General features: G+C 40.2%; 1 protein-coding gene across 3 annotated transcripts; it reads right to left on the bottom strand.

The window, feature by feature from the left end:
* Positions 1-523: 523 nt before the first annotated feature.
* Positions 524-14606, bottom strand: mov10l1 (Mov10 like RNA helicase 1). 3 transcript variants are annotated; one of them, XM_079680773.1, is made up of 27 exons: positions 14460-14606; positions 13943-14091; positions 13659-13846; positions 13048-13207; positions 12667-12779; positions 12283-12467; positions 11810-11950; positions 11309-11626; positions 10062-10262; positions 9800-9914; positions 9133-9310; positions 8968-9038; positions 8776-8867; positions 8608-8663; positions 7995-8086; positions 7865-7913; positions 7036-7217; positions 6435-6581; positions 6059-6180; positions 5840-5939; positions 4803-4949; positions 4475-4648; positions 4223-4372; positions 3633-3740; positions 2885-3025; positions 2679-2770; positions 524-789 (listed from the first exon to the last, which is right to left on the bottom strand). In XM_079680773.1, exons 2-27 carry the CDS (start codon positions 14037-14039, stop codon positions 762-764), a joined length of 3447 nt encoding a protein of 1148 aa, XP_079536899.1. In that variant the 5' UTR covers positions 14040-14091; positions 14460-14606; the 3' UTR covers positions 524-761. The 3 variants fall into 3 exon arrangements, with proteins under 3 accessions (XP_079536899.1, XP_079536898.1, XP_079536900.1); XM_079680772.1 differs by having other exon boundaries at positions 14368-14526; XM_079680774.1 differs by lacking the exon at positions 11309-11626 and having other exon boundaries at positions 14368-14527.
* Between the last annotated feature and the right edge of the window lie 4578 nt (positions 14607-19184).

Here is a 19184-nt window from a genome sequence, read left to right as displayed (position 1 = left end):
ATAGCCTAGCTGAACTTAAGACACTAAGTTAGGAAGAAAGGGGGGACTATGGAAGTATGTTTTTTATATACAGTACATGTATGTCTGTGTATGTATAAATGTGTGGGTATGGGTGTAGGTATGTACATATATATGTGTATGTTTGTATACATATGTGAGTATATGGGTACATGTATTACTGTTATTATTCTTTGTCTTTTTTTTATTTTTCATTATCTTTTACATATATACATATATTTATTTATTTATTTACTTTACTAGCTAGGACCGGGGGGGGGAAGGAAAAGTATAGACCGTATAAATGTAACTCATTGTGCCAGACTCAATAAAAAAATATATTAAAAAAAGAAATGAGAAAATGCTGCTGTTAAAATATGGTAGCCTTATTGTGCTGCCTTGGCAGATGAACAGCGCAGGACTGCTATGACGCGGTCCACAGTCATTTACCCATATTCGTGGCAGTCCAACAGAAAAATCTTATGCACAGTGAAGCACATCAACTTAATAATCACAGGACACAGAAATAATTGTGCAGTGTAGACAAGCATCATCTTTATTTCTACCCCCCTGATTAGAACCGCATTTGGCTTTCACGAAACAAGAAATTCCTCTTTTCAAACCAAATCAGTGAACACTGATCACAAACAGTCAAAAGAGACGAGCCAAGGTAAATTGAAGGGTAAAACAAAAATAAAGTCTTAGAACACGGTAAGACAGTCAAGTTGTAGCTGAGGTACACCGTCCATGATTACGTTGTCCTCTTATGCAATCCTTTGCTCTTCTGCAACTCTGTTGGACAAAAAGGAGAAGCCACCAATAGATTAAAACAGCACTGGCAATTGTCTTGGTAGTAATTATTGTAGCTGCTTGTGTATACTCAGCCATGTAAAAATGAGATAAATAAATACTTGTTTCAGCAATTTCTTTCACTTTTACTAAAAATCCAACTAACCTAAAAGCAGTGGGTTGTTCTGGACCAGGGGTCGGCAACCTTTTTGATATGAAGTGCCATTTAAAAAAAAAAAATTTATCAGGGTGCCAACGGTCGAGAATTATCAACGGGGGGGGGGGGGGGGGGGGGGAGGGGGGGTAGAGGAGCTTGACGCTCGTGAACTATCAGCAGGAGGGCGGGGGGAGCCTCGCTGTGGGGAAGCAGTGTGTGGACCTGTCAGCGCAACTTACATGATGTCGAATTTAACAAACACATTTAAATAATTGGTTTAAACGGCATAATAATAAGGACGATCGTCCGTTCTGTGATTCTCCAGAACACACATGTTATGATATTAGGGTCATGCAGAGTGAGATGAGATCGCTGTCCCTTTAAGAGAGAGAGAAAGAGGGGTGTGGCTTGTGCATGTGTGTGTGTGGATGGTAGAGCGACAGTGAGGGAACGTGTGTATGTTTCTGGAAGTGAAACGGGAAAGCAGAAAAACAGAGGTCTGTGATGTATTTTGTGAAACAGAAGAACAGCTAAATAAATGCAACGGCCTCCTAAGAAGAGCTCGCCTCTCTCCAGTCATTTAAGCTAAAGTGGGTTATTGAACCTGAAGCTTGTTGCTTCTTCCCTCCTCGACTACGGTCTGGGAGCCGACAGGAAAGTTCAACAGACAGATGGCCAGTCCGCCCCTTTGTAGCATATTATTTCGATGAGAGATGAGCAGATCGCCACTGGGCTTTCAACTAAATACACAGCCACGCAAAAACTGCGGCATTTCTACAGCTCCTTATGGGTACTGCAATTAGTGAAGTGCTTTCCTCCGTGGTGAAACGATCAGCACTGCACCACGGAGGAAAGCGGCAGAAAGTCACCTGGAGATAAAGAGAGCGGGGCTGCGTTGCGTGCATGGCTTCCTTCTGCAGGTAACGGGGAGACACGCTCTGGCGGCGGTCTCGTTCAGGATCCGAAAATACAATTTAAATATTTTGCACACTTATTCCACTTATTCCTAGTGTGCCACTGGTTACGGTGCCGCGTGCCAATGCTGGCACGCGTGCTAGGGGTTGCCGAACCCCAATATGACTATATCATATTGATGGGGGTTTTCCCTTACAAATGTCCATGAATTACGGCTCAGAATATTACGAATCACCTGTATACAAAGTCATCACTAAATATGTTAAAGGTAGGGTAGGTAAGAATGGAGAAACCAGCATGAGTGCACTAGAATTTGAAAGAAAAAATCTGCCCGTTCCTTCAGACTTCCTTACAGAGCCCCTCCTCCAACACACACGAACATGACCAATGAGGGCACGAGATAAGTTTGTGCACAGATAGAAGGCTGACAGGCAGGTAGGCGGGGCCATCCAGTTATTTTAGCCGGGCGGCTCAGATGATTGGTCGTGCTTTTTACAGCGCCACGCCTTCCAGATGACATTTTTGTATGTATTTATTGTCAAAGCATTTAATGTATTCATTCCTATCGGGATGTTAAGAGCATTCCATGGAATATAACAAAAAGTGTTTCTGAAGTGAATTACCTACCCTACCTTTAAAACTAAAGCAGTATTTAATGAACACCTATGACAGTTTCTAACTGTAACTGAACATTACAGGCATCAGAATTGGACCTGATGCAGGAACAGTTGCATTAGCTTTTACACGTTGCACAATAAAGCAGCCACTGTATACATTTCCATTAAAAATAAACACTATGACGTCTGATAAGTTGACATACAGCTGAGACTCTCTGAGGGAGGGAGGGGGATCACAACCCAGATATGCCCCGTTGATGAAACTGTACTGCAGTAGAGCTCTGAAGCAATGGTCCTGGAAAGAAATTCAAACATTTAAAATACATAAAAGACTCAATACAACACAATTGTATTAGATTCTATAAAAATCTAGAATCTAATATTAGTGCTAATCAAGTGTTTTACTCACCATGATGAGGACGTGGGGGTTCCCAACAATTACGAGCAGGGCTTTGGGGCGAGTGATGGCCACGTTGAAGCGTTTGGGGTTGGTCAGAAAGCCGAGAGCACTCTGCAAATCATCGCTCAGTACGGATTCATTAGAGCGCACCTATATTTCAAAAGAATGAAGTTTACTGAGTAATTGCTAAAATAGGGAATGAACTATGGCAAGGTAGTGAGTGTAGAAGTTGTGATCTTGAGTATTTGTATTACTATTAAATGGACAATGTCTGAGTTTCAGTTGCCAACCTTATAGAATATTATTGATCCGGTAACTAAGGAACGCTTTGCTTTTAGTTACCTGTGGTTGTTATATTAGTTAATTATTATAAGCGGGGATTTTTTATAAAAGGGGAAAGGGCACCGTTCTCAACATACTTAAACAAAACAGAGGACTTCTGGAATGAACTGCAAATAAAATGTGATCAACTTGTCCCCCCAACACAAACTACGTCAACTGACCACAAGGTGGTGCTAAAATGTTCACAAAAATAAAAACCCATCTTTCTGAGTGGATCAAAACCCGTTGTCCGATGCTTTCGGATATATCTACTTAACATTTGACACATCTGGATTGAGCCAGAAAACCTATATTGATGGAATTTTGAATAACTATTTTTATTCAAAGGACATTTAGTGTAGAATCAATAGTCCACTCCAAGAAAGCTGACTATGATGTTTGTAACTTCTATCACACAGATTTCGTTTTTTCCTACCGTAGACATGATGATGACCAGGAACTCTTGTCCTTGGAACTCCTCCACAGAGCCCACTTTGATATCAGACAGGCCGACCTTACCCAGCAGCATTCTGATCTTCTCACACTGGAGAGTGGTACGAAAACAAGGACAGTGCTTTGTTAAAACATGCAAAGCCACTTAAAAGTATAGGGGCTATTGAATCTACCTTGGAGTAGAATATGAATTGACACTGAAAAAACGTTTTTACTTCTTTATTAAGATAGATCTCACCTAAAGTGCTTTTATTAATAATAATTCCTTACATTTATTACAGCGCTTTTCCAGATGCTCAAAGCGTTTTACAAATACACATATCATACATGTAACGGTCATGTACTGTGGACAATACACACAGGAGCAAATTCAGGTGAAGTGTCTTGCCCAAAGACACAACGGCCTGACGCAGTGGCGGCGGGTTTCGAACTGGAGTTCCCCAACACCACCTTTGATCTGATGATCGCTGATGACGCACAGCCCACTGCGCCACTCCCTCCACTTTTAAGCTTTACTTATATTAGGAGAAACCCTAATAATACATATTTCCCAAATTAATCTTGTAGTCTTACTTGTTTCCTGTAGGGGGCGATGATGCCGATGTTCGAGACGTCCACAGGGTTGTAGAGCTTCTTGGTCAGCTGGCAGCAGTAGAGCATGACCTGCACCGCCTCCATTGGGTTGAACCATGACGGGTTGTTGCCTTCCCTCATCTCTGTACCCTATGGAAAAGCAAAATCCCTGGATTACATTTGACGCACATGCCCAATAAACTGGTAACTCTTTGTAGATGCATTATCTTGTCATTTTAAAATACCACTCACTCTAACTCCATGAAAGAGGAGAGGGAATTCTTTTTTGGGCAGGGTTTTCCACTGGCAGAGAGAGTCTACTACGTCCCTCTGTGCTTTAAAACACAGCTCGCCCTTGTAGAAGAGCTTGGAGGGCAGCGTGAGCAAGGCCTCATGGGAACGGTAGTTGAAGATCAGCTTAGTCACCTGATGCATTTAAAAACCAGATTATAATTATTATAACAGAGCATGCACACTCAAATATTCTTCCAAGATGAATTATTTGTATAGGAAGATATCCTACATACTATCAGATGCCATTTTTATTATCTTTCTTAGTGTCAATGTGCAGTGCACCAACCAGTTTAGGGTTGTAACCCCAGTCATGTCTGGCGTACAGCGGGTTAGCCATCAGCCTCTCCATCAAAGACACCCCCAGGCCAAATGCAGTGGCCAGCTTTGACTTTACTACTGGACCCAGCTGGCAGGGGTCTCCAGCCAACACTACCTGAGCAAGGGAGGGGGAAACTTCATCATTAGCCGCGTTCACACGAAGTACTTTGCCGTACTTAGTTCCCAGCACTTAGTTCCCAGCACTTAGTTCCCCTATGGAACTAAGAGCCGATCGCGTTCACACCGGAATAAGTCCCTGAGGGAAGATTACGCAAATGAGCCGCTGACGTCACTTCGTCTTCTTCTGCTTTGGGTTTACTGGCAGGCCGCAAACAACTTCACGGCGTATACTGCCACCCGAAGTCCCCGGCCGGAAGTCCCCGGAGTTGGGGACTGGCTTCAGTAGAAACTGCTGGGAGTCTTCCCAGCAGCTTCTACTGAAGCCTTCCGAGTAAATCGCCAGAACGCCGACACCTCCTCATCTCCACTGCTCCTTTGTTTTCTTTTGTGTTGCCATAAGTTAGTCTCTCTGCGTTTGTGCGCTGGGCTAATGCTAATAATGCGAGGATAATAAAATGGCGGCTCTAAAAAACATTTCAGAGTTTTACGGGGCGCAGTTTGCAATTCGCTCAGCCAATCAGAACTGGGGCACTTTTTTCCCCCCAGGAGAGTACCACCTCTCAGCAGGCACTAAAAATGGGGGTAAAAGTTCCCGGGACTAAGTACTCTTTTTGGTGTGAACGCGACATAAGGGGTATTAACGGAACTAAACCGGAAATGTACGGGGGAAAGTACTCCGGTGTGAACGCGCCTATTAGTAACAACATAAACATACAACTGGACTGTTGTAAATGATTAGAAAAAAGTCTAGCTGTCGTTCTTTTCGATCCACAATACAAACACAACTGGTGCTGGTGATCCCACACAATTATGTCATGATTTCCCACAAGACAGATGCACTGTACAAAGCCTTTGGATGTGAATGTAGTCAGTGTGTGTGCTGACCTGTCCATCTCTCTCTGACAGATAACTCATGGGGATCAGGGACTCAGGTTCTGTGGCCTGGCCAGCTTCATCCAGGAAGACGTGTGTAAAATGTCCCACTCTGAGAAAATATGAAATAGAATCAACAGTAGGTGAACTAAGATAGTAGTATATAGAAGTGAGGACACATCTGCTTATTCGAACTGTGTACAACTATCACTGCTACTGCCCAGGACTTACTGTATTCCTATATTATGGAACATGCCAGAGCTGGAGCAAGTGCTGACCACAATCCTGTGGAAAGAGGCGTGGCGGATGTCCTCACCTGCCTTTGAGTACACTCTCAGTGCTTCTGGGATGGACTAAGAAAAAAACATACATTTTGGATGATGAGAAATGTACTAAAGTAGATTCAGACACAGCATGTCATCACGACCTCATCTATTATTTAAAAAGATAACTGTACCGCCCCCTCTGGTGGCAGATGTCAATGGCATCTGTACAGACCAGACTGCATAAAGGAGCATGCATATTTCCCTTTGATCATACACACTGTAAATAAGGTGTCTGTTGACAAAGGAAAACTGAATCTCTTTTCCCAGCCGCTGTTAAATACCTCCTCCTGCCTTGAGGTTGCGTTGACACGGGCCAAACTCGCAGCATGCAGGAAGCCACTGTGATGAAGGCGGGTGCAGATGAGGTCAGCAGCGCTGTTGGAGGGAGTGCACACGAGAACACGACTGCTGGGCAGAAAGTGGTAAACCTGGAGGAAGAAAGAAGTCAAACAAGCAGAGGAGCAGAATGGAAGTAAGCTTAAGACTGGGCATAAGACCTACTCACTATTGCAGCTTAAAGTTGCGGAGGCGTTTTCCCATTAATACCAGTTTTATCAACAGGTTTACAGTGTAGCTGTCCACACAACACCGTAAGACCTACCCGTTTGGATTTATACATCTGGACAGTATTTGTGAATCACTTTTTTCAGATATATAATTGAACAATTAAAATGAACATGGGCAAGGTCTGAACAACTTTATGAAATCAAACCTATAAAGAGTTAAATATGTTTGTTTACGACTACTAAATTATGTTTTTGCACAAGAGTCTTAAAGCACTGGACTGATATATCAGTTTATATTTATTGAAAGGGTTTCTTTAAGTTGGCTAGTTGGAAGATAAGAATTAACATAGCTTCTGATTAGGAAGATGATATGTACCTGTAGTATGGCTTCTATAACGGTGATGGTCTTTCCCGTGCCCGGAGGTCCAAACAGCACATAAGGAATGGGCCGACACTCCCCTTCCAGGATCCTCTTCACCGCCTCTCTCTGAGGGGGGTTCAGGTCCGGGTTAAAGAAGTGCCCTACACTGGGGATGGGCTTGGATGGCAGTGTTCCTCCTAAAAGCAATGAAACACTTGTCAATTATATACTTAATCTGATATACTCAGGCAAATCTTGGACCAACTAAACAGTAGGGCTGTCCCAAATACCATTTTTCGGGCTCCGGATATTCGGTAGCAATCAGCAGCAGGGGGGGGGGGTGCGTAGTAATCAGCAGCGAACCGCTTCAACACGTGTATTTCGGTTTATTCACGGCATTCATTTTGTTATGCTACATCTACAGTATTGTTGTTTTATAGCTATTTGTTAATGTATACAACCCGATTTGTGTTCTTTGAAATTGAAAAGAATATTGCATTGTGTGTATTACTTTCGTTGCAGTTGTATATGTTATTGTCTTAAGTGTAATTTGGCTTGGCTTCCTATTTTGTATGGACATGCTTTTATTTTGAAGGAGTTAGCGCTGTTGACAGGAAGTTGTTGTTGCTATGGAAACAACGTGACGGAGATTCACAAAAAGTAATATCTACATATAAAGACGGAGAAAGTAAACGATAACGTTTATGGTTAAGTGTTGGCACCCCCCGAAGAGGCACAAGCTCTTACGTTGATATTGGAGTTTTCAATAAATTTGAAATTTGAAAAAAACAAAACGAAAAAGAAATAACGAAATTGAACAGCCCTACTAAAACACTAAATGTACCTTTAGTCTGCGTGGCCTTGGAAACCTTTCCATTTTCCTTGGTTGGAATCTGGTGTTGAAATACAATTACACTCAAATCAAAACCAAGAAAATAAATGACAACAATGTGTATAAATCTTTATTTTTTCACCTCATTGCCCGTTGCTTTGTTTTGCTCTGTCTCATCGCTCCACTTCCCTGTCCACTGATGGGTCTGAACAGTCACTTTAGAGGGGAAGAGAACTGCACAACAGGGTGAAAATGACAGAAATCTTACTGCGGTACAAAACAACAGAAGGGTAAACCAAGATGGACTAGCAAAAACGTGAGGTACAAACAGCGCCCTCTGGAGGTGAGCCGGTGGTAATGTCAATGCGTGTCGTGAAAGAATGATTTTTCAATATAGTGTATCGCTTTGCTGGTGAAATAATGACCACTAAAGTTCACTTCTTTCTTAGAATCTTCTTAAATTGACTGATTAGATTTGTTTTCGTTTGTATAGTGAAGAAAAAAAACAACATTGTCAAAATCATTATCTGCTTTTTTATAGGGAAAGTGATTTTACTATTCATAAGTATAGTGTATCAATTAGAACATTCTCATTCCAATTAATTTCAGGGGGATACTTTCTTCAAAATGCCTTATACTGTACCTTTCAAAGAGTACTCCATATTGCACATAACTGAATGTACACTTGATTTATGGTGTCTAAAATGCCAGGAAACTACCAGAATTAAAGTAATTTGAAAATAAACTTAACTTACTATTCCAAAACTGCTTTGTGTGTTCAAGTGCGTAGTGACACCGTCTCGTAGTCAATCTGATGATGTAAGCAGTCAACATACCTGTATTATAATCATTTAGCATCATTGTTGGGTTAAATATTTGTACATTTATTTGATGTAATAAAAAATCACATCCTCTTTTCTAACCTGTTGTAAGAGAACTCAACATCGAGTGGCTCCCCGAGGTAGCTGCGCTGAAACTCTGGGTTCACTCTCAAACTCACAGTCTCTTCATTGATCTGAGTGTTAAAACAGAACATTAGATTAAATCTAAAGAGCATTTTCTGTTTGATAACGCACAACATGAAAGATGTCTCAGATTATAAAACATTTCCATACCTCTTTTACATTACCAACATACTCCATCACCACTCCGTCCCTCTGTGGTTTCTTCAGTAATATTCGGTCCCCTGCAGAGCAAACTTTTCAAAACCCTTCTTGTGTTCCACAGAGGAAATCATAACATTAGCAATAGTTCAACAATGATAAAGAAAGGCCCCTCACCTATATTGAGATTGGGTCTGCCTTCGGACAACCCAAGGACCTCTAGGTGCAGGTAGACCGCTCCTTTCTTGAGGAGGGCCCCGTGGATTGTTTGTTCTTTTATTTCCCTCTCTGCGTGCAGCTCGTCCAGCCAGAGAAGGACTGAGAAACGCAGACGCATGTTGGATGGTGAGAGAACCTGAGCAAACAGGCACAGCAGGAGAAGGAAAATGGGATTTTTTTCAAATTCTATTTGCTTCTGTGTCCCACCACAAGGGAAATTGCATAAGTCTGCGATTGGCCGTGTGGATTTCGAAAGGATACTCCTCCTATTCCGCTATCTATTTAGCAAAGGCTGTGCCGCTGCCTCTTGTTTAGTGTGGCCCACAACGATTGGATTAGGTTAAAAAATGTAAAGACAAACTAAAGCGTTTTTCCCTCATATTCCATTATAATGTGACTGTGGAAAAAACATCCCTGTTATATTACTGGCCCACGGCTTTGTTACGATGCAAATTCAGAGATGATATATTGATTGGGCGGCGGTGGCGAAGTCCATAGGGACTTGGCAACTGGAAGGTCAAGAGCAAGTGCTACCGAGGTGTCCCTGAGCAAAGAAATAATTTCGAATATTCGATTAATCGTTCCCATCCCTAATAACTAGCTTAACTTCATCATGTCTCCTCACCTCTCCTAAGCAGGGCTGAACCACCAGCACGTCGCTCTCAGCATCCACACAGTCTCTGAGAGCCTGGGGCAGCGGATAGTTGGGTAGGAAGTTTGGCAGGCGTCGCTTCGTAATCCTGCAGTTGGATGATTCAATCACAAATAAAAAAAAGATAATGCAAAACTATTTTCCAGGAGCACCTTGCATACAATATTTACGAATAGTTTCATTTGAGCCTTGATGCTTTTTGTCAGCAATAGAAACAAAATCCGTTGTTTGATACCTTGATGCGTCGTTTGGAGCAGAGATAGTTATCACTTGAGCAGGCATTGTGGAGGAGGCCTGAGTTGCTTCTCTAGGAGTGTAGGGCACTGAGGGCTGCAGCAGGGTCTCCTCTTTACTCCCCACTGTGACCTTCAGGCGCCTCCCGATGGTGAAAGAGGAGAAGTGCAGCAACAGCAGCTCAGCGCAGCTTCCCAGGCTCCTGAGCAATTTTCCACATGAAATTTAGTTTTACAGACAACATTCAAACAAAATCTCCACAGAGACGGTCCAAGAAACAGAGCTTATTTTATATGGCAAGACAGATTCCACACTTTCCATTCTACTTTTGTCTTTTTGATCCATTACTCCTCCAACGGTTTCTTTCATTTATCTATGCAGGAATCCTGAAGTCAAATGTAAAACCTTTTAAGACCTTTTTTAAGACCCTTTCCATACATTTGAAGAGCTGATCGCCACTTTGAGTTCTAACCGGTTACATTGGCGACACTTTACCTCACATTGACTATATACAGTGTTGATTGTCCTTCCTCCTTATTTTCCAACCATTTGGACGCAAACTTGCATTTCCCCATAACGATGTTGTTTAACAACCGGCGTAAACGGAGCTTCGCGCGCTATCAAGAAGTGAGCGTGCGATGTCCTGTTCAGATTAGAGCTGCTCGATTATGGCAAAAACCATAATCGAGATTATTTGGGTCAATAATTGATATCACGATTATTAAAAAATATTTATTTCTAATACATCAATTTTTTGAACGAAAAAAAATGTGAGTAGTATGTTTTTAACGGTTGATTACCCTGAACTTTAAGTATAACTCAACTGAAAAACCACAAAAAAATAAAAACGCAAAAAAATAAAAATAAACGTAATAATAAAAACATAATCGTTTTATTTCGATTACGTTGTTTCCGTAATCGTTGCAAGCCATAATCGTAATTGCGATTAAAATACGATTAATTGAGCAGCCCTAGTTCAGATGATGTCAAATCCAACGGGATGCCATAAATAAACTATACAGAATCAAATTACACACCTACGCAATGATTACATTCAGACAGACTGTAGAATACAACCTCTGGACAATTTATATACTTATTGAAAACAAGCTACAAAATGTAATACCTTGGAAAATGCCGTTTAATACTTTTTAATAGCCTTAATTTTCGCTAAATTGATTTATCAACTTTTAATACTTTTTAAAGACCCCAGGACCCCCTGCTATGAGTTGCAAAAAAATAGCTTACTTTGCTTGGCATGCCAAGACAATAGGCAGCCTCTCTCCTGGTGGAATATCCACATTTCTGTCCTCTCTCTTTACACCAGGGGAATGGATAGTCTCCTTCAGCACCTCGTCATTTTCTTTCTTTACCTCCTTTGCATAACCACCTTGTCTTTCTGAAGACTCTGAGCAGTTTTGAGACTCTTGGCCATTTTGTCGCAAAGGCTGTTGTTTCTGTCTCAGTGGTTTGAAGTCTTTGACAGAAACCAGGAGGAACTGTCCCTCTGAGTCCCAGCCAGCGATGTCACAGAACTTCAGTGTGTGGGTTTCTGAACCTTTATTTCTGATATGAGAGGGATACAACGTAATAAATGCAGCGAATTGTGCCAAGGGTGGATTTGTTTACCAGAAGACCAATGATGAGGATTTAAACTACAACAATAAAAAATGACAATCATAAGCGTTGGTAACTAGTGCTTTGATATTTCTTAACTTTGGATATTTCCTTTCTACTTCGATCACTTACTGTATCCAAAACACCATCTCTCGCTTCTCGCCAATCATCAGATCCCCAAACTGGCCATAGTCCGATACATGCAGCCCCCCTTTGTTTTCCAAAAGACTCTGGAGTTCAGTCCCTGGGAGACGTGTAATGGAAATATTCTCACTGAAACAAAAAGAAAAGAAGAAAAACATCAAAATATTCATCTGTATCACCCTTATCAAAAGTTTAATTAATCTGGAAAATACCATTATACTTCTGAAGAACTTTAAATAATTAGACAATTCAGCCATTTATTTAGCTAAAACAGTTGGGGAAAGTAGAGCAAATCTCAAGTTCCAGCTTGCTGCATCCTTGTCGTATTAAACTGAATATCTCAGACTTTTGGTCAGAATAAACAAGACATTTGAACACCATGAGATTCTTTTTCCCCCCATTTTAGGATAATCTTTAATTGTTGTTGCAGCCCTAAAAAGATAGTAATCTAAATCCAATACCTCTGGCAGGGTGCCATGCACAGGGCCCTCCAACTATATAAGGACTGACTGCTCTCCACCATCACTATGTTGACCAGATGTCCTGGCAAAGGCTGGTAGTGGGCAGGCAGCAGCAGAGTGTCCAGGTTGTAGAACACATTGTCCTCCACCACTCCATTTTTACCATAAGCGCTGGTCACACGCACCTGGAGATAAACGTTTATTCAAAGGAAGTAAGAGTAGTGAAACAGAATTGGATAGTACAGACATGAATGAGCATTTAATCATTACCACTTCATCAGAGTTAGGAACAATGCCAACTTTCAACAATGCAACTGAAGTACTAAAAAAATGAATAAATTGTATTGAGTGGGTATAGCTAAAAACATTTAATGATGCCATTACCTGGTCTAGGCGGCTGTACCGTAAAGGGGCCACAGAGCTAGCCTGGGTGGTCCATTGGGTAGGATTGACAAAATATTTAGCTTGGACCCAGTCTCCTTTCATTGGCTCATAACCTGACACAAATAAGAGAGAAAATACAAAAGTGTGCCAACAGGCAGGAAAGTTAACATCAGCCTTCAGCCAAGTGCTAATAAATATTGGTGTGGCTGCAGGTTTGTCAAATCTACTCTCGGTTTGAGAGCTTACCAAACATCAACTGTAGAATTATGGCAGTAAAATCTGTTAGACAGGCTGGACGGTTATGGGACTAAGAGACCCACAATGATTGTGGGGTCAAGAGGCTCACAATTGTAGCGTGTGAAGTACGGTAAGCAGGGGTACCTTCACATAAGCTGCTGCATGGGAAGTATGTGGTCTGGTTTATGTAGCCAGCATCTCCATCAAATGATGTGACTGTGCCAATGAGAGGCCGCAGCTGCATACTGTCAGCTTCTAAGGAGGTACTGCCTCCTTCCTCCCAAGCATCTGCACTCTTCTCCACCTAAATGACAAGATGAAACAGTGCAAGTTGGACAATTTCTGTCATGACGGTCCTATTTGTCTTATTGAATCACTGCCATTAGAATTAACAACACACAATGTAAGGCTAAATTCACACATAGGTCTCAGACACATCTCCACAGTATCAACACAAACTCTTGATGGAAGACATGAAAATGTTTAATTTGGATTCTGACTTTTGATTAAGATGGAGCATATATATATATATATATATATATATATATATATATATATATATATACACACACATACATACATATATATATATATATATATATATATATATATACACACACATACATACACATATATATATATATATATATATATATATATTCAGACCCGACCAATCACAACTTAATTCACATCAGGTAAACAAAAATTGTATGATGTTAGCAAATTCATGCTGGAGCAAAGAACCAGATTCTCACCCTTAAAGCTTTCCATCCCCCTTGGGCACCATCACGTACTGCTATGCAGTTCACCACGTCCCCTTCTTTCAGAGGTATCCCGCCCAACACTTCTCCGGCGGTGAAGTAGATAGCATCGTCGATCATGCCATAGTCGAGGCACAGCTGGGTCACCACACTGCCTCGCAGGTGGCGAATGTTTTCCTGGCCTGACAGCCAAAAGAAATGCATGGCATGACATATGCTGCCGTGTGTTGCTATTGTAATGCTTGAACTTATTATACTTAGAAGAATGTTGCATTTACCTGTTGCATCAGAGCAAAGGCCCTCTCCATCAGCTTCTCCAGTCCTCCACAATGGAGAGACCAGCTTAGACAGCATGCACCGCACAGCTGTTAGCATATTATCTGCAAAATGGTAACTTAGCTGATGTAGCTAGCGTAAGATTTCCACACTAGGAAAACAAAAAAGCAGTTTTTATTAACCTTGCAAACATTTGTCACCTGACGTTATTAACAAGCTTTTAAGTTTTGGATATTATTTTTACATGGCATTTACTCAGTTAGCTTACACGTCCAGGCCAGGGACAAACAAAAAGCTAATACAAAATATAGTCATTTCTAAATAACCAAGAGGCTAGATAGTTAGCTCATTTCAAAGTTAGCTAGAAGAAAATGCTAATTACAACATTATATTACTTCCGAGCTAAAGTTAGATAGCTAAATGTTACCTTAGCTACAGTACAAAAGGCGGAGTATGAAGGAACGAAATTGAGAACATTATTCAACGAACAAAGTATAGGTGAGGTTAATTATAAATTACCGTTCTCAAAACAAATATTAGCTTAACTAACGAAAAACTTCACGTGTTGGGGCGGAGACATGGGCGGAGACCTCTTCATTCGTTGGTACGCATTGCACATGTACGCTTACGTGCGCGCCGCGGCTTGATCACCGCGAGGGGAGGTGTAATGAGAAATGTGGTGAACCTACCAAAAATGTAGACTCTAATACTATAAGTCACCGGAGATATGTAGTTTGTATAGCTCTTTATTCTTCCATGGTTGGATGAGTAAATAAAACCATTTGCATGTGAGTTTTATCTATGTTTAAAATGTAAATAGAACGTTTGTGACCCCCCTGCTTTCTTTGTCTTTTAGTTTTAAAGTTGATACCTGAAGGCCTAAACGTATTTTTTGAGAGTGGAAAAGACTTATGACCTAAAAAAATTGTGAGGCACAAAAATGTCTGTATAAATCACAGAGGTATAATAGATTGTGTTCTCCTTGCCATACTCTCCACTGTTGTTTGTTTTGGCTAAAGCAGTTAGACGTTAATTCTGCATTGAAATAAATCTTACATACAGATTTGGAAGTTGTTAGCAGATGGCTAACTCCACTGGGTATGTCACCACTGTAGATTAATAGGGACTTCATGATGTATATCCAGAACCAAGAGCCCTGTGAACACTTTTGCTCTTATACAATTTAGTGTATGCAATGCAGTAGGAGATTTGTCACAGCAATCCAGCTTGCATTGTAGACACATTTGAGAATTACTGCATCAGCTGTTTACTCGCCAACTGTCTCATTCACCTCTCTGCTCTTGCAAATGGACAGTGTTTTGGCCAAAACAAAAACTTATTCGGAATATTTGACACCTGGAAGGAAACCATCAATGTTCCTTCTAAACAACACCCCAGTGCACATTCACACAGTGCCATCACATCACACCTGCCATTTGCCAGTGTGTCCTCTGTTGCTTTTCTGAATTCTGGACAAACTGTACTGATGAGTCATCAGTCTGCTCATCTGATGACATGGTGTGAAATGTTCCCCTGTCATTATCCTTCTCTCCTGTCAAAGTGAACATCACAAAACCAAACTGCTTCATGCGACTCAGTATTATTTCATTGTGATCAAGCTTTGACATGGCGAGATTGATAGTGTTGCTGCCGGGTTTCAGCCTTCACTCTCTCATGTCTTAGTATTAAAACCATATTTTGCTTTTATTTCCCCCTGTGTGCTTACCAGCAGGGCTGTAAATATGTGGGTGTGTGTTTTTGTAAGCAATGCCAATGGCCCAAGGGATTCTGACTATCCATGGCCAAATCAATTCAGGCACTTTGGAGATTAATTTCAGGCAGGGCTGCCAAAGTGTAACATATACCACAGGCTATAAACTTTTAAAACATTTTCTTCTGGCAGCTCTTCTGTAGATGGTAAAATCTGTTCTAATGTGTTGTCTAACTTATTTAGATACATCTTTGGCATTCACTGTAGGTTTCATGGCTTAATATGAGTGAACTCAATCACATGCAAGCATACATTGTAAGCAGAGACTTTGTCACTGTCATTGTGACTCTCTTTTCAGACATTAGGTATGCCAGTTAAGACATATTGTGTGTTTTAGGACCCTAACCGTCTACTTAATCAATGCCAACCATCTCTCAAATTGTACCATCTATTTTTACGATGTTGGAATTACATTTTACTGCCTACCAGGGCAGTAGCCAGAATTTAAAGAATACTGAGTCCAAATTGGCCGAGCACAGCTTCAGAAATGTTTGACATATCCACCCAAAAATGTCTTCTCTGACATTTCTAAATTGTATAAATGAAATTAACCTTTCATTTGGAGCTTGACATTTGGTGACTCCTTGAAGGAAACACGTTTGAACTTCCCACCAGCACAACACTGTAATCCATTCCAGTAAATAGAAATGAATGTCAGTACTGAGCACATTTGAAGTGTCAATAGATTCAAATTGACACCAAGTAATCACAACAGTTTTGATTGTATCAGACAATGTTCCTTAGCAGATGAAGTTTGCCCAGTTGTCATGTGATTCTAGATTACAGTTTTTCTCAGCACTTTGTTGATATTGCATCCATATTAGCCTCAAAATCGATATTTAAGGTTTTTTTCTTGAACTTGGAAAACACTATTTGATGAAGCTGTCCCTAAAGGTTTTATTTAGTAGCTGTTCTGGAGTCTTTGATCATTTACCACCATCTTTCAATGTTTTAAGCTTGTTAATTCACAATTATAATTACCCTAATTGCCGTGCCGCATAACTTTAGCAAAACAAAAAAAATGTGTCTTGTGAAATGAAAACTCTCTACAAGCAGATTTCACACAGCATGAAGAATGTTAAAAAAAACTCTCCCTTTTTTTAAAGTATGCTTCGGAAAATGTTCAACAGTTAAGTGAGGGTAAACCCTGTAGAATTTGCAGTTAATGGTCTTGCAAAAAGTAGTGAAACATGCAAAAACACTGATACAGCCTATGGCAGAGCAGTTATGGTTGATTTACAGCTGTTCCTAAAAAGCATTTTTATGGTATAGGAGGTTTTTAAAAGTGTGTGCCTTTGGGAGATTGTGGCAAGTGATAGCACATTAACATTTCAAGTTTATACATGAACCATTAAAGCTATTTCCACAGGGGCTGCCTAGAATCATACACTGTATTTTCAAGAGCACATGGGCCACTCATAGTTTTATGTTCATCTGTCTGAGGGCTCAATGGAAAGAGTTTATTCTCTTAATCCATATCTGCAATGTATGTGCATATATTTCATAATTATGTCTGTGTAATGTGTGGTTTTTCCTAGAGAAGTACTTTGACTTGACATTGATGTGACGCTTCCTCACCACTAGAGGGCAGTGGAGGCACTCCTTGTACACAAATTAACTACTGTCTTTGCTGCAGAGTGCAAGTGAGGCCAAGGGATGAATCAGATCAGATACTAATCTCAGTCTGTGTTGCTAAAACTGGACACTCTACTTACACTGTTCAATGACAACAAATACCAGGAATGCCCAGAAATTATGCCAGCTATTCTCAGGACTGTAGGAAAAAACTAATTCCCCTCTTTCTTCGGGCTAGACTTCCCCTTCGTAATTAGCAGATAAATATGAACAGGGAGTAATACAGTCATACAATCTGACTACGTGATGGAATTTGAGAGTTGTCTAACTGCCCATATTGCAAAAAATAAGCATGTCAACAAAAATATGTTTACATAATTAATTGAAATTGCACAAAATTAGGCCAATAAGCTCAATAATAAGTATTTTTCACATGATAATGAGTTGCCAAAATATGCTTTTAATTGACAAACATCTCTACTTATGTACTTACAACATATATTATTTTTTCGCCCACAAAACAACTACATCAGTCATTATTATAAGATATTGAAATCTTACAACCAATAATACTATCATTATAATATAGTTCTCCTTTCAGTGTATTATGTCCAAAAGTAATAATAATAATAGATTACATTTGTATAGCGCCTTTCAAGGGACCCAAGGCCGCTTTACATGGTGAATAAACAAACAAAAGGGGCAAATAATAAAGTACAGAAAGGTTAAACTCTGATACCACAGACGTACTTTAAATCCTCAGAATATGGAGAGAAAATAGGAATTTCAGTTATTAAACTAAACTTTAGTTTTTTCTTTGGTTAACGTTTAAAGGTGACAAACAAAAGTTGTTAAAACTGTGTTTACAGTGGTCTGTAGTGCATAGTGCAGGCCAAATGGAAACATGGGATTTATCAGATAATCCGTTTTGAGGTTTTTCTCAATTCTCTTTCAGTATGGAAACCAGATGCAAATAGGAATTCATTTGGCATGATAAATGTTTATAAAACATAAGGGAAGTGTAGAAACATTGAAATGGGAAACAGAGCCAAACATTTATTCCGGTCTGCCATTCATTATATTGGAATGAATGCACAACCTTGTACAGTATAACATTACATATCTAAAAGGTCTCTCACGGTGTATATATTTCACATATTTTATAATTTTGTTTCGCAGTGCTTTGAGTTTTCCATGCTTAGAATCGATAAAACTGCAGCCAAACTTACTTTAAACTATAGAGCTGCTGTTGTTATTTTTAAGATCTGCAGCTATACCTATATCCATCAAGCTATGATATAACTGCCAAATCTTATATTAACAACATGAGTACTCAAAGAGCACTCACCTCACCAAGGATGCACAACCATTCTGCTGTTTTTACGATAAAAAATGCTTACACGTTTTTTACATTATGAAGGATCGTATGTTCAATACTTGATTTTACTTATGGTTTTCTGTTCAGACATTTACCAAGTCACTCCCTGCATGCCTTGCTGATCAGCTGCCACTTGGAGCCTTTAAATGTTACATTCAATGTTGTCACTTGACACCTCAAATCAACACCCATTGTCTTTTTGTTAAACAGTCAACACTGGGCAAACAGGTTAATTAGTTAAAGATGATATCATAATTTTTTAAAATGTGATTAGGTGAACCTACACTCACGTCACAAATACCATTTTTGGTTGGATATCGGATCTGTAATGTATTCGTATGTTGCTTTCAGTACACCTCAAATGAAATGTATAAACACCCTTTTTCTTAGGCAACTGCTGTTGGCGACAAGAGTCCAGGCCAGGAAACAGTCCAGCACATGACCTCTGTAAAATCACAACATGATGTTTTTTTATATATTGATGTAATGTATTGATTAGAGAGCTGATAAATGCTGGTAC

Source organism: Notothenia rossii (assembly GCF_949606895.1).
Source record: "Notothenia rossii genome assembly, chromosome: 5".
Taxonomy (NCBI): domain Eukaryota; kingdom Metazoa; phylum Chordata; class Actinopteri; order Perciformes; family Nototheniidae; genus Notothenia; species Notothenia rossii.
Note: the sequence above shows the minus strand (reverse complement) of the source record. Positions and strands in the feature narration are given on the sequence as shown.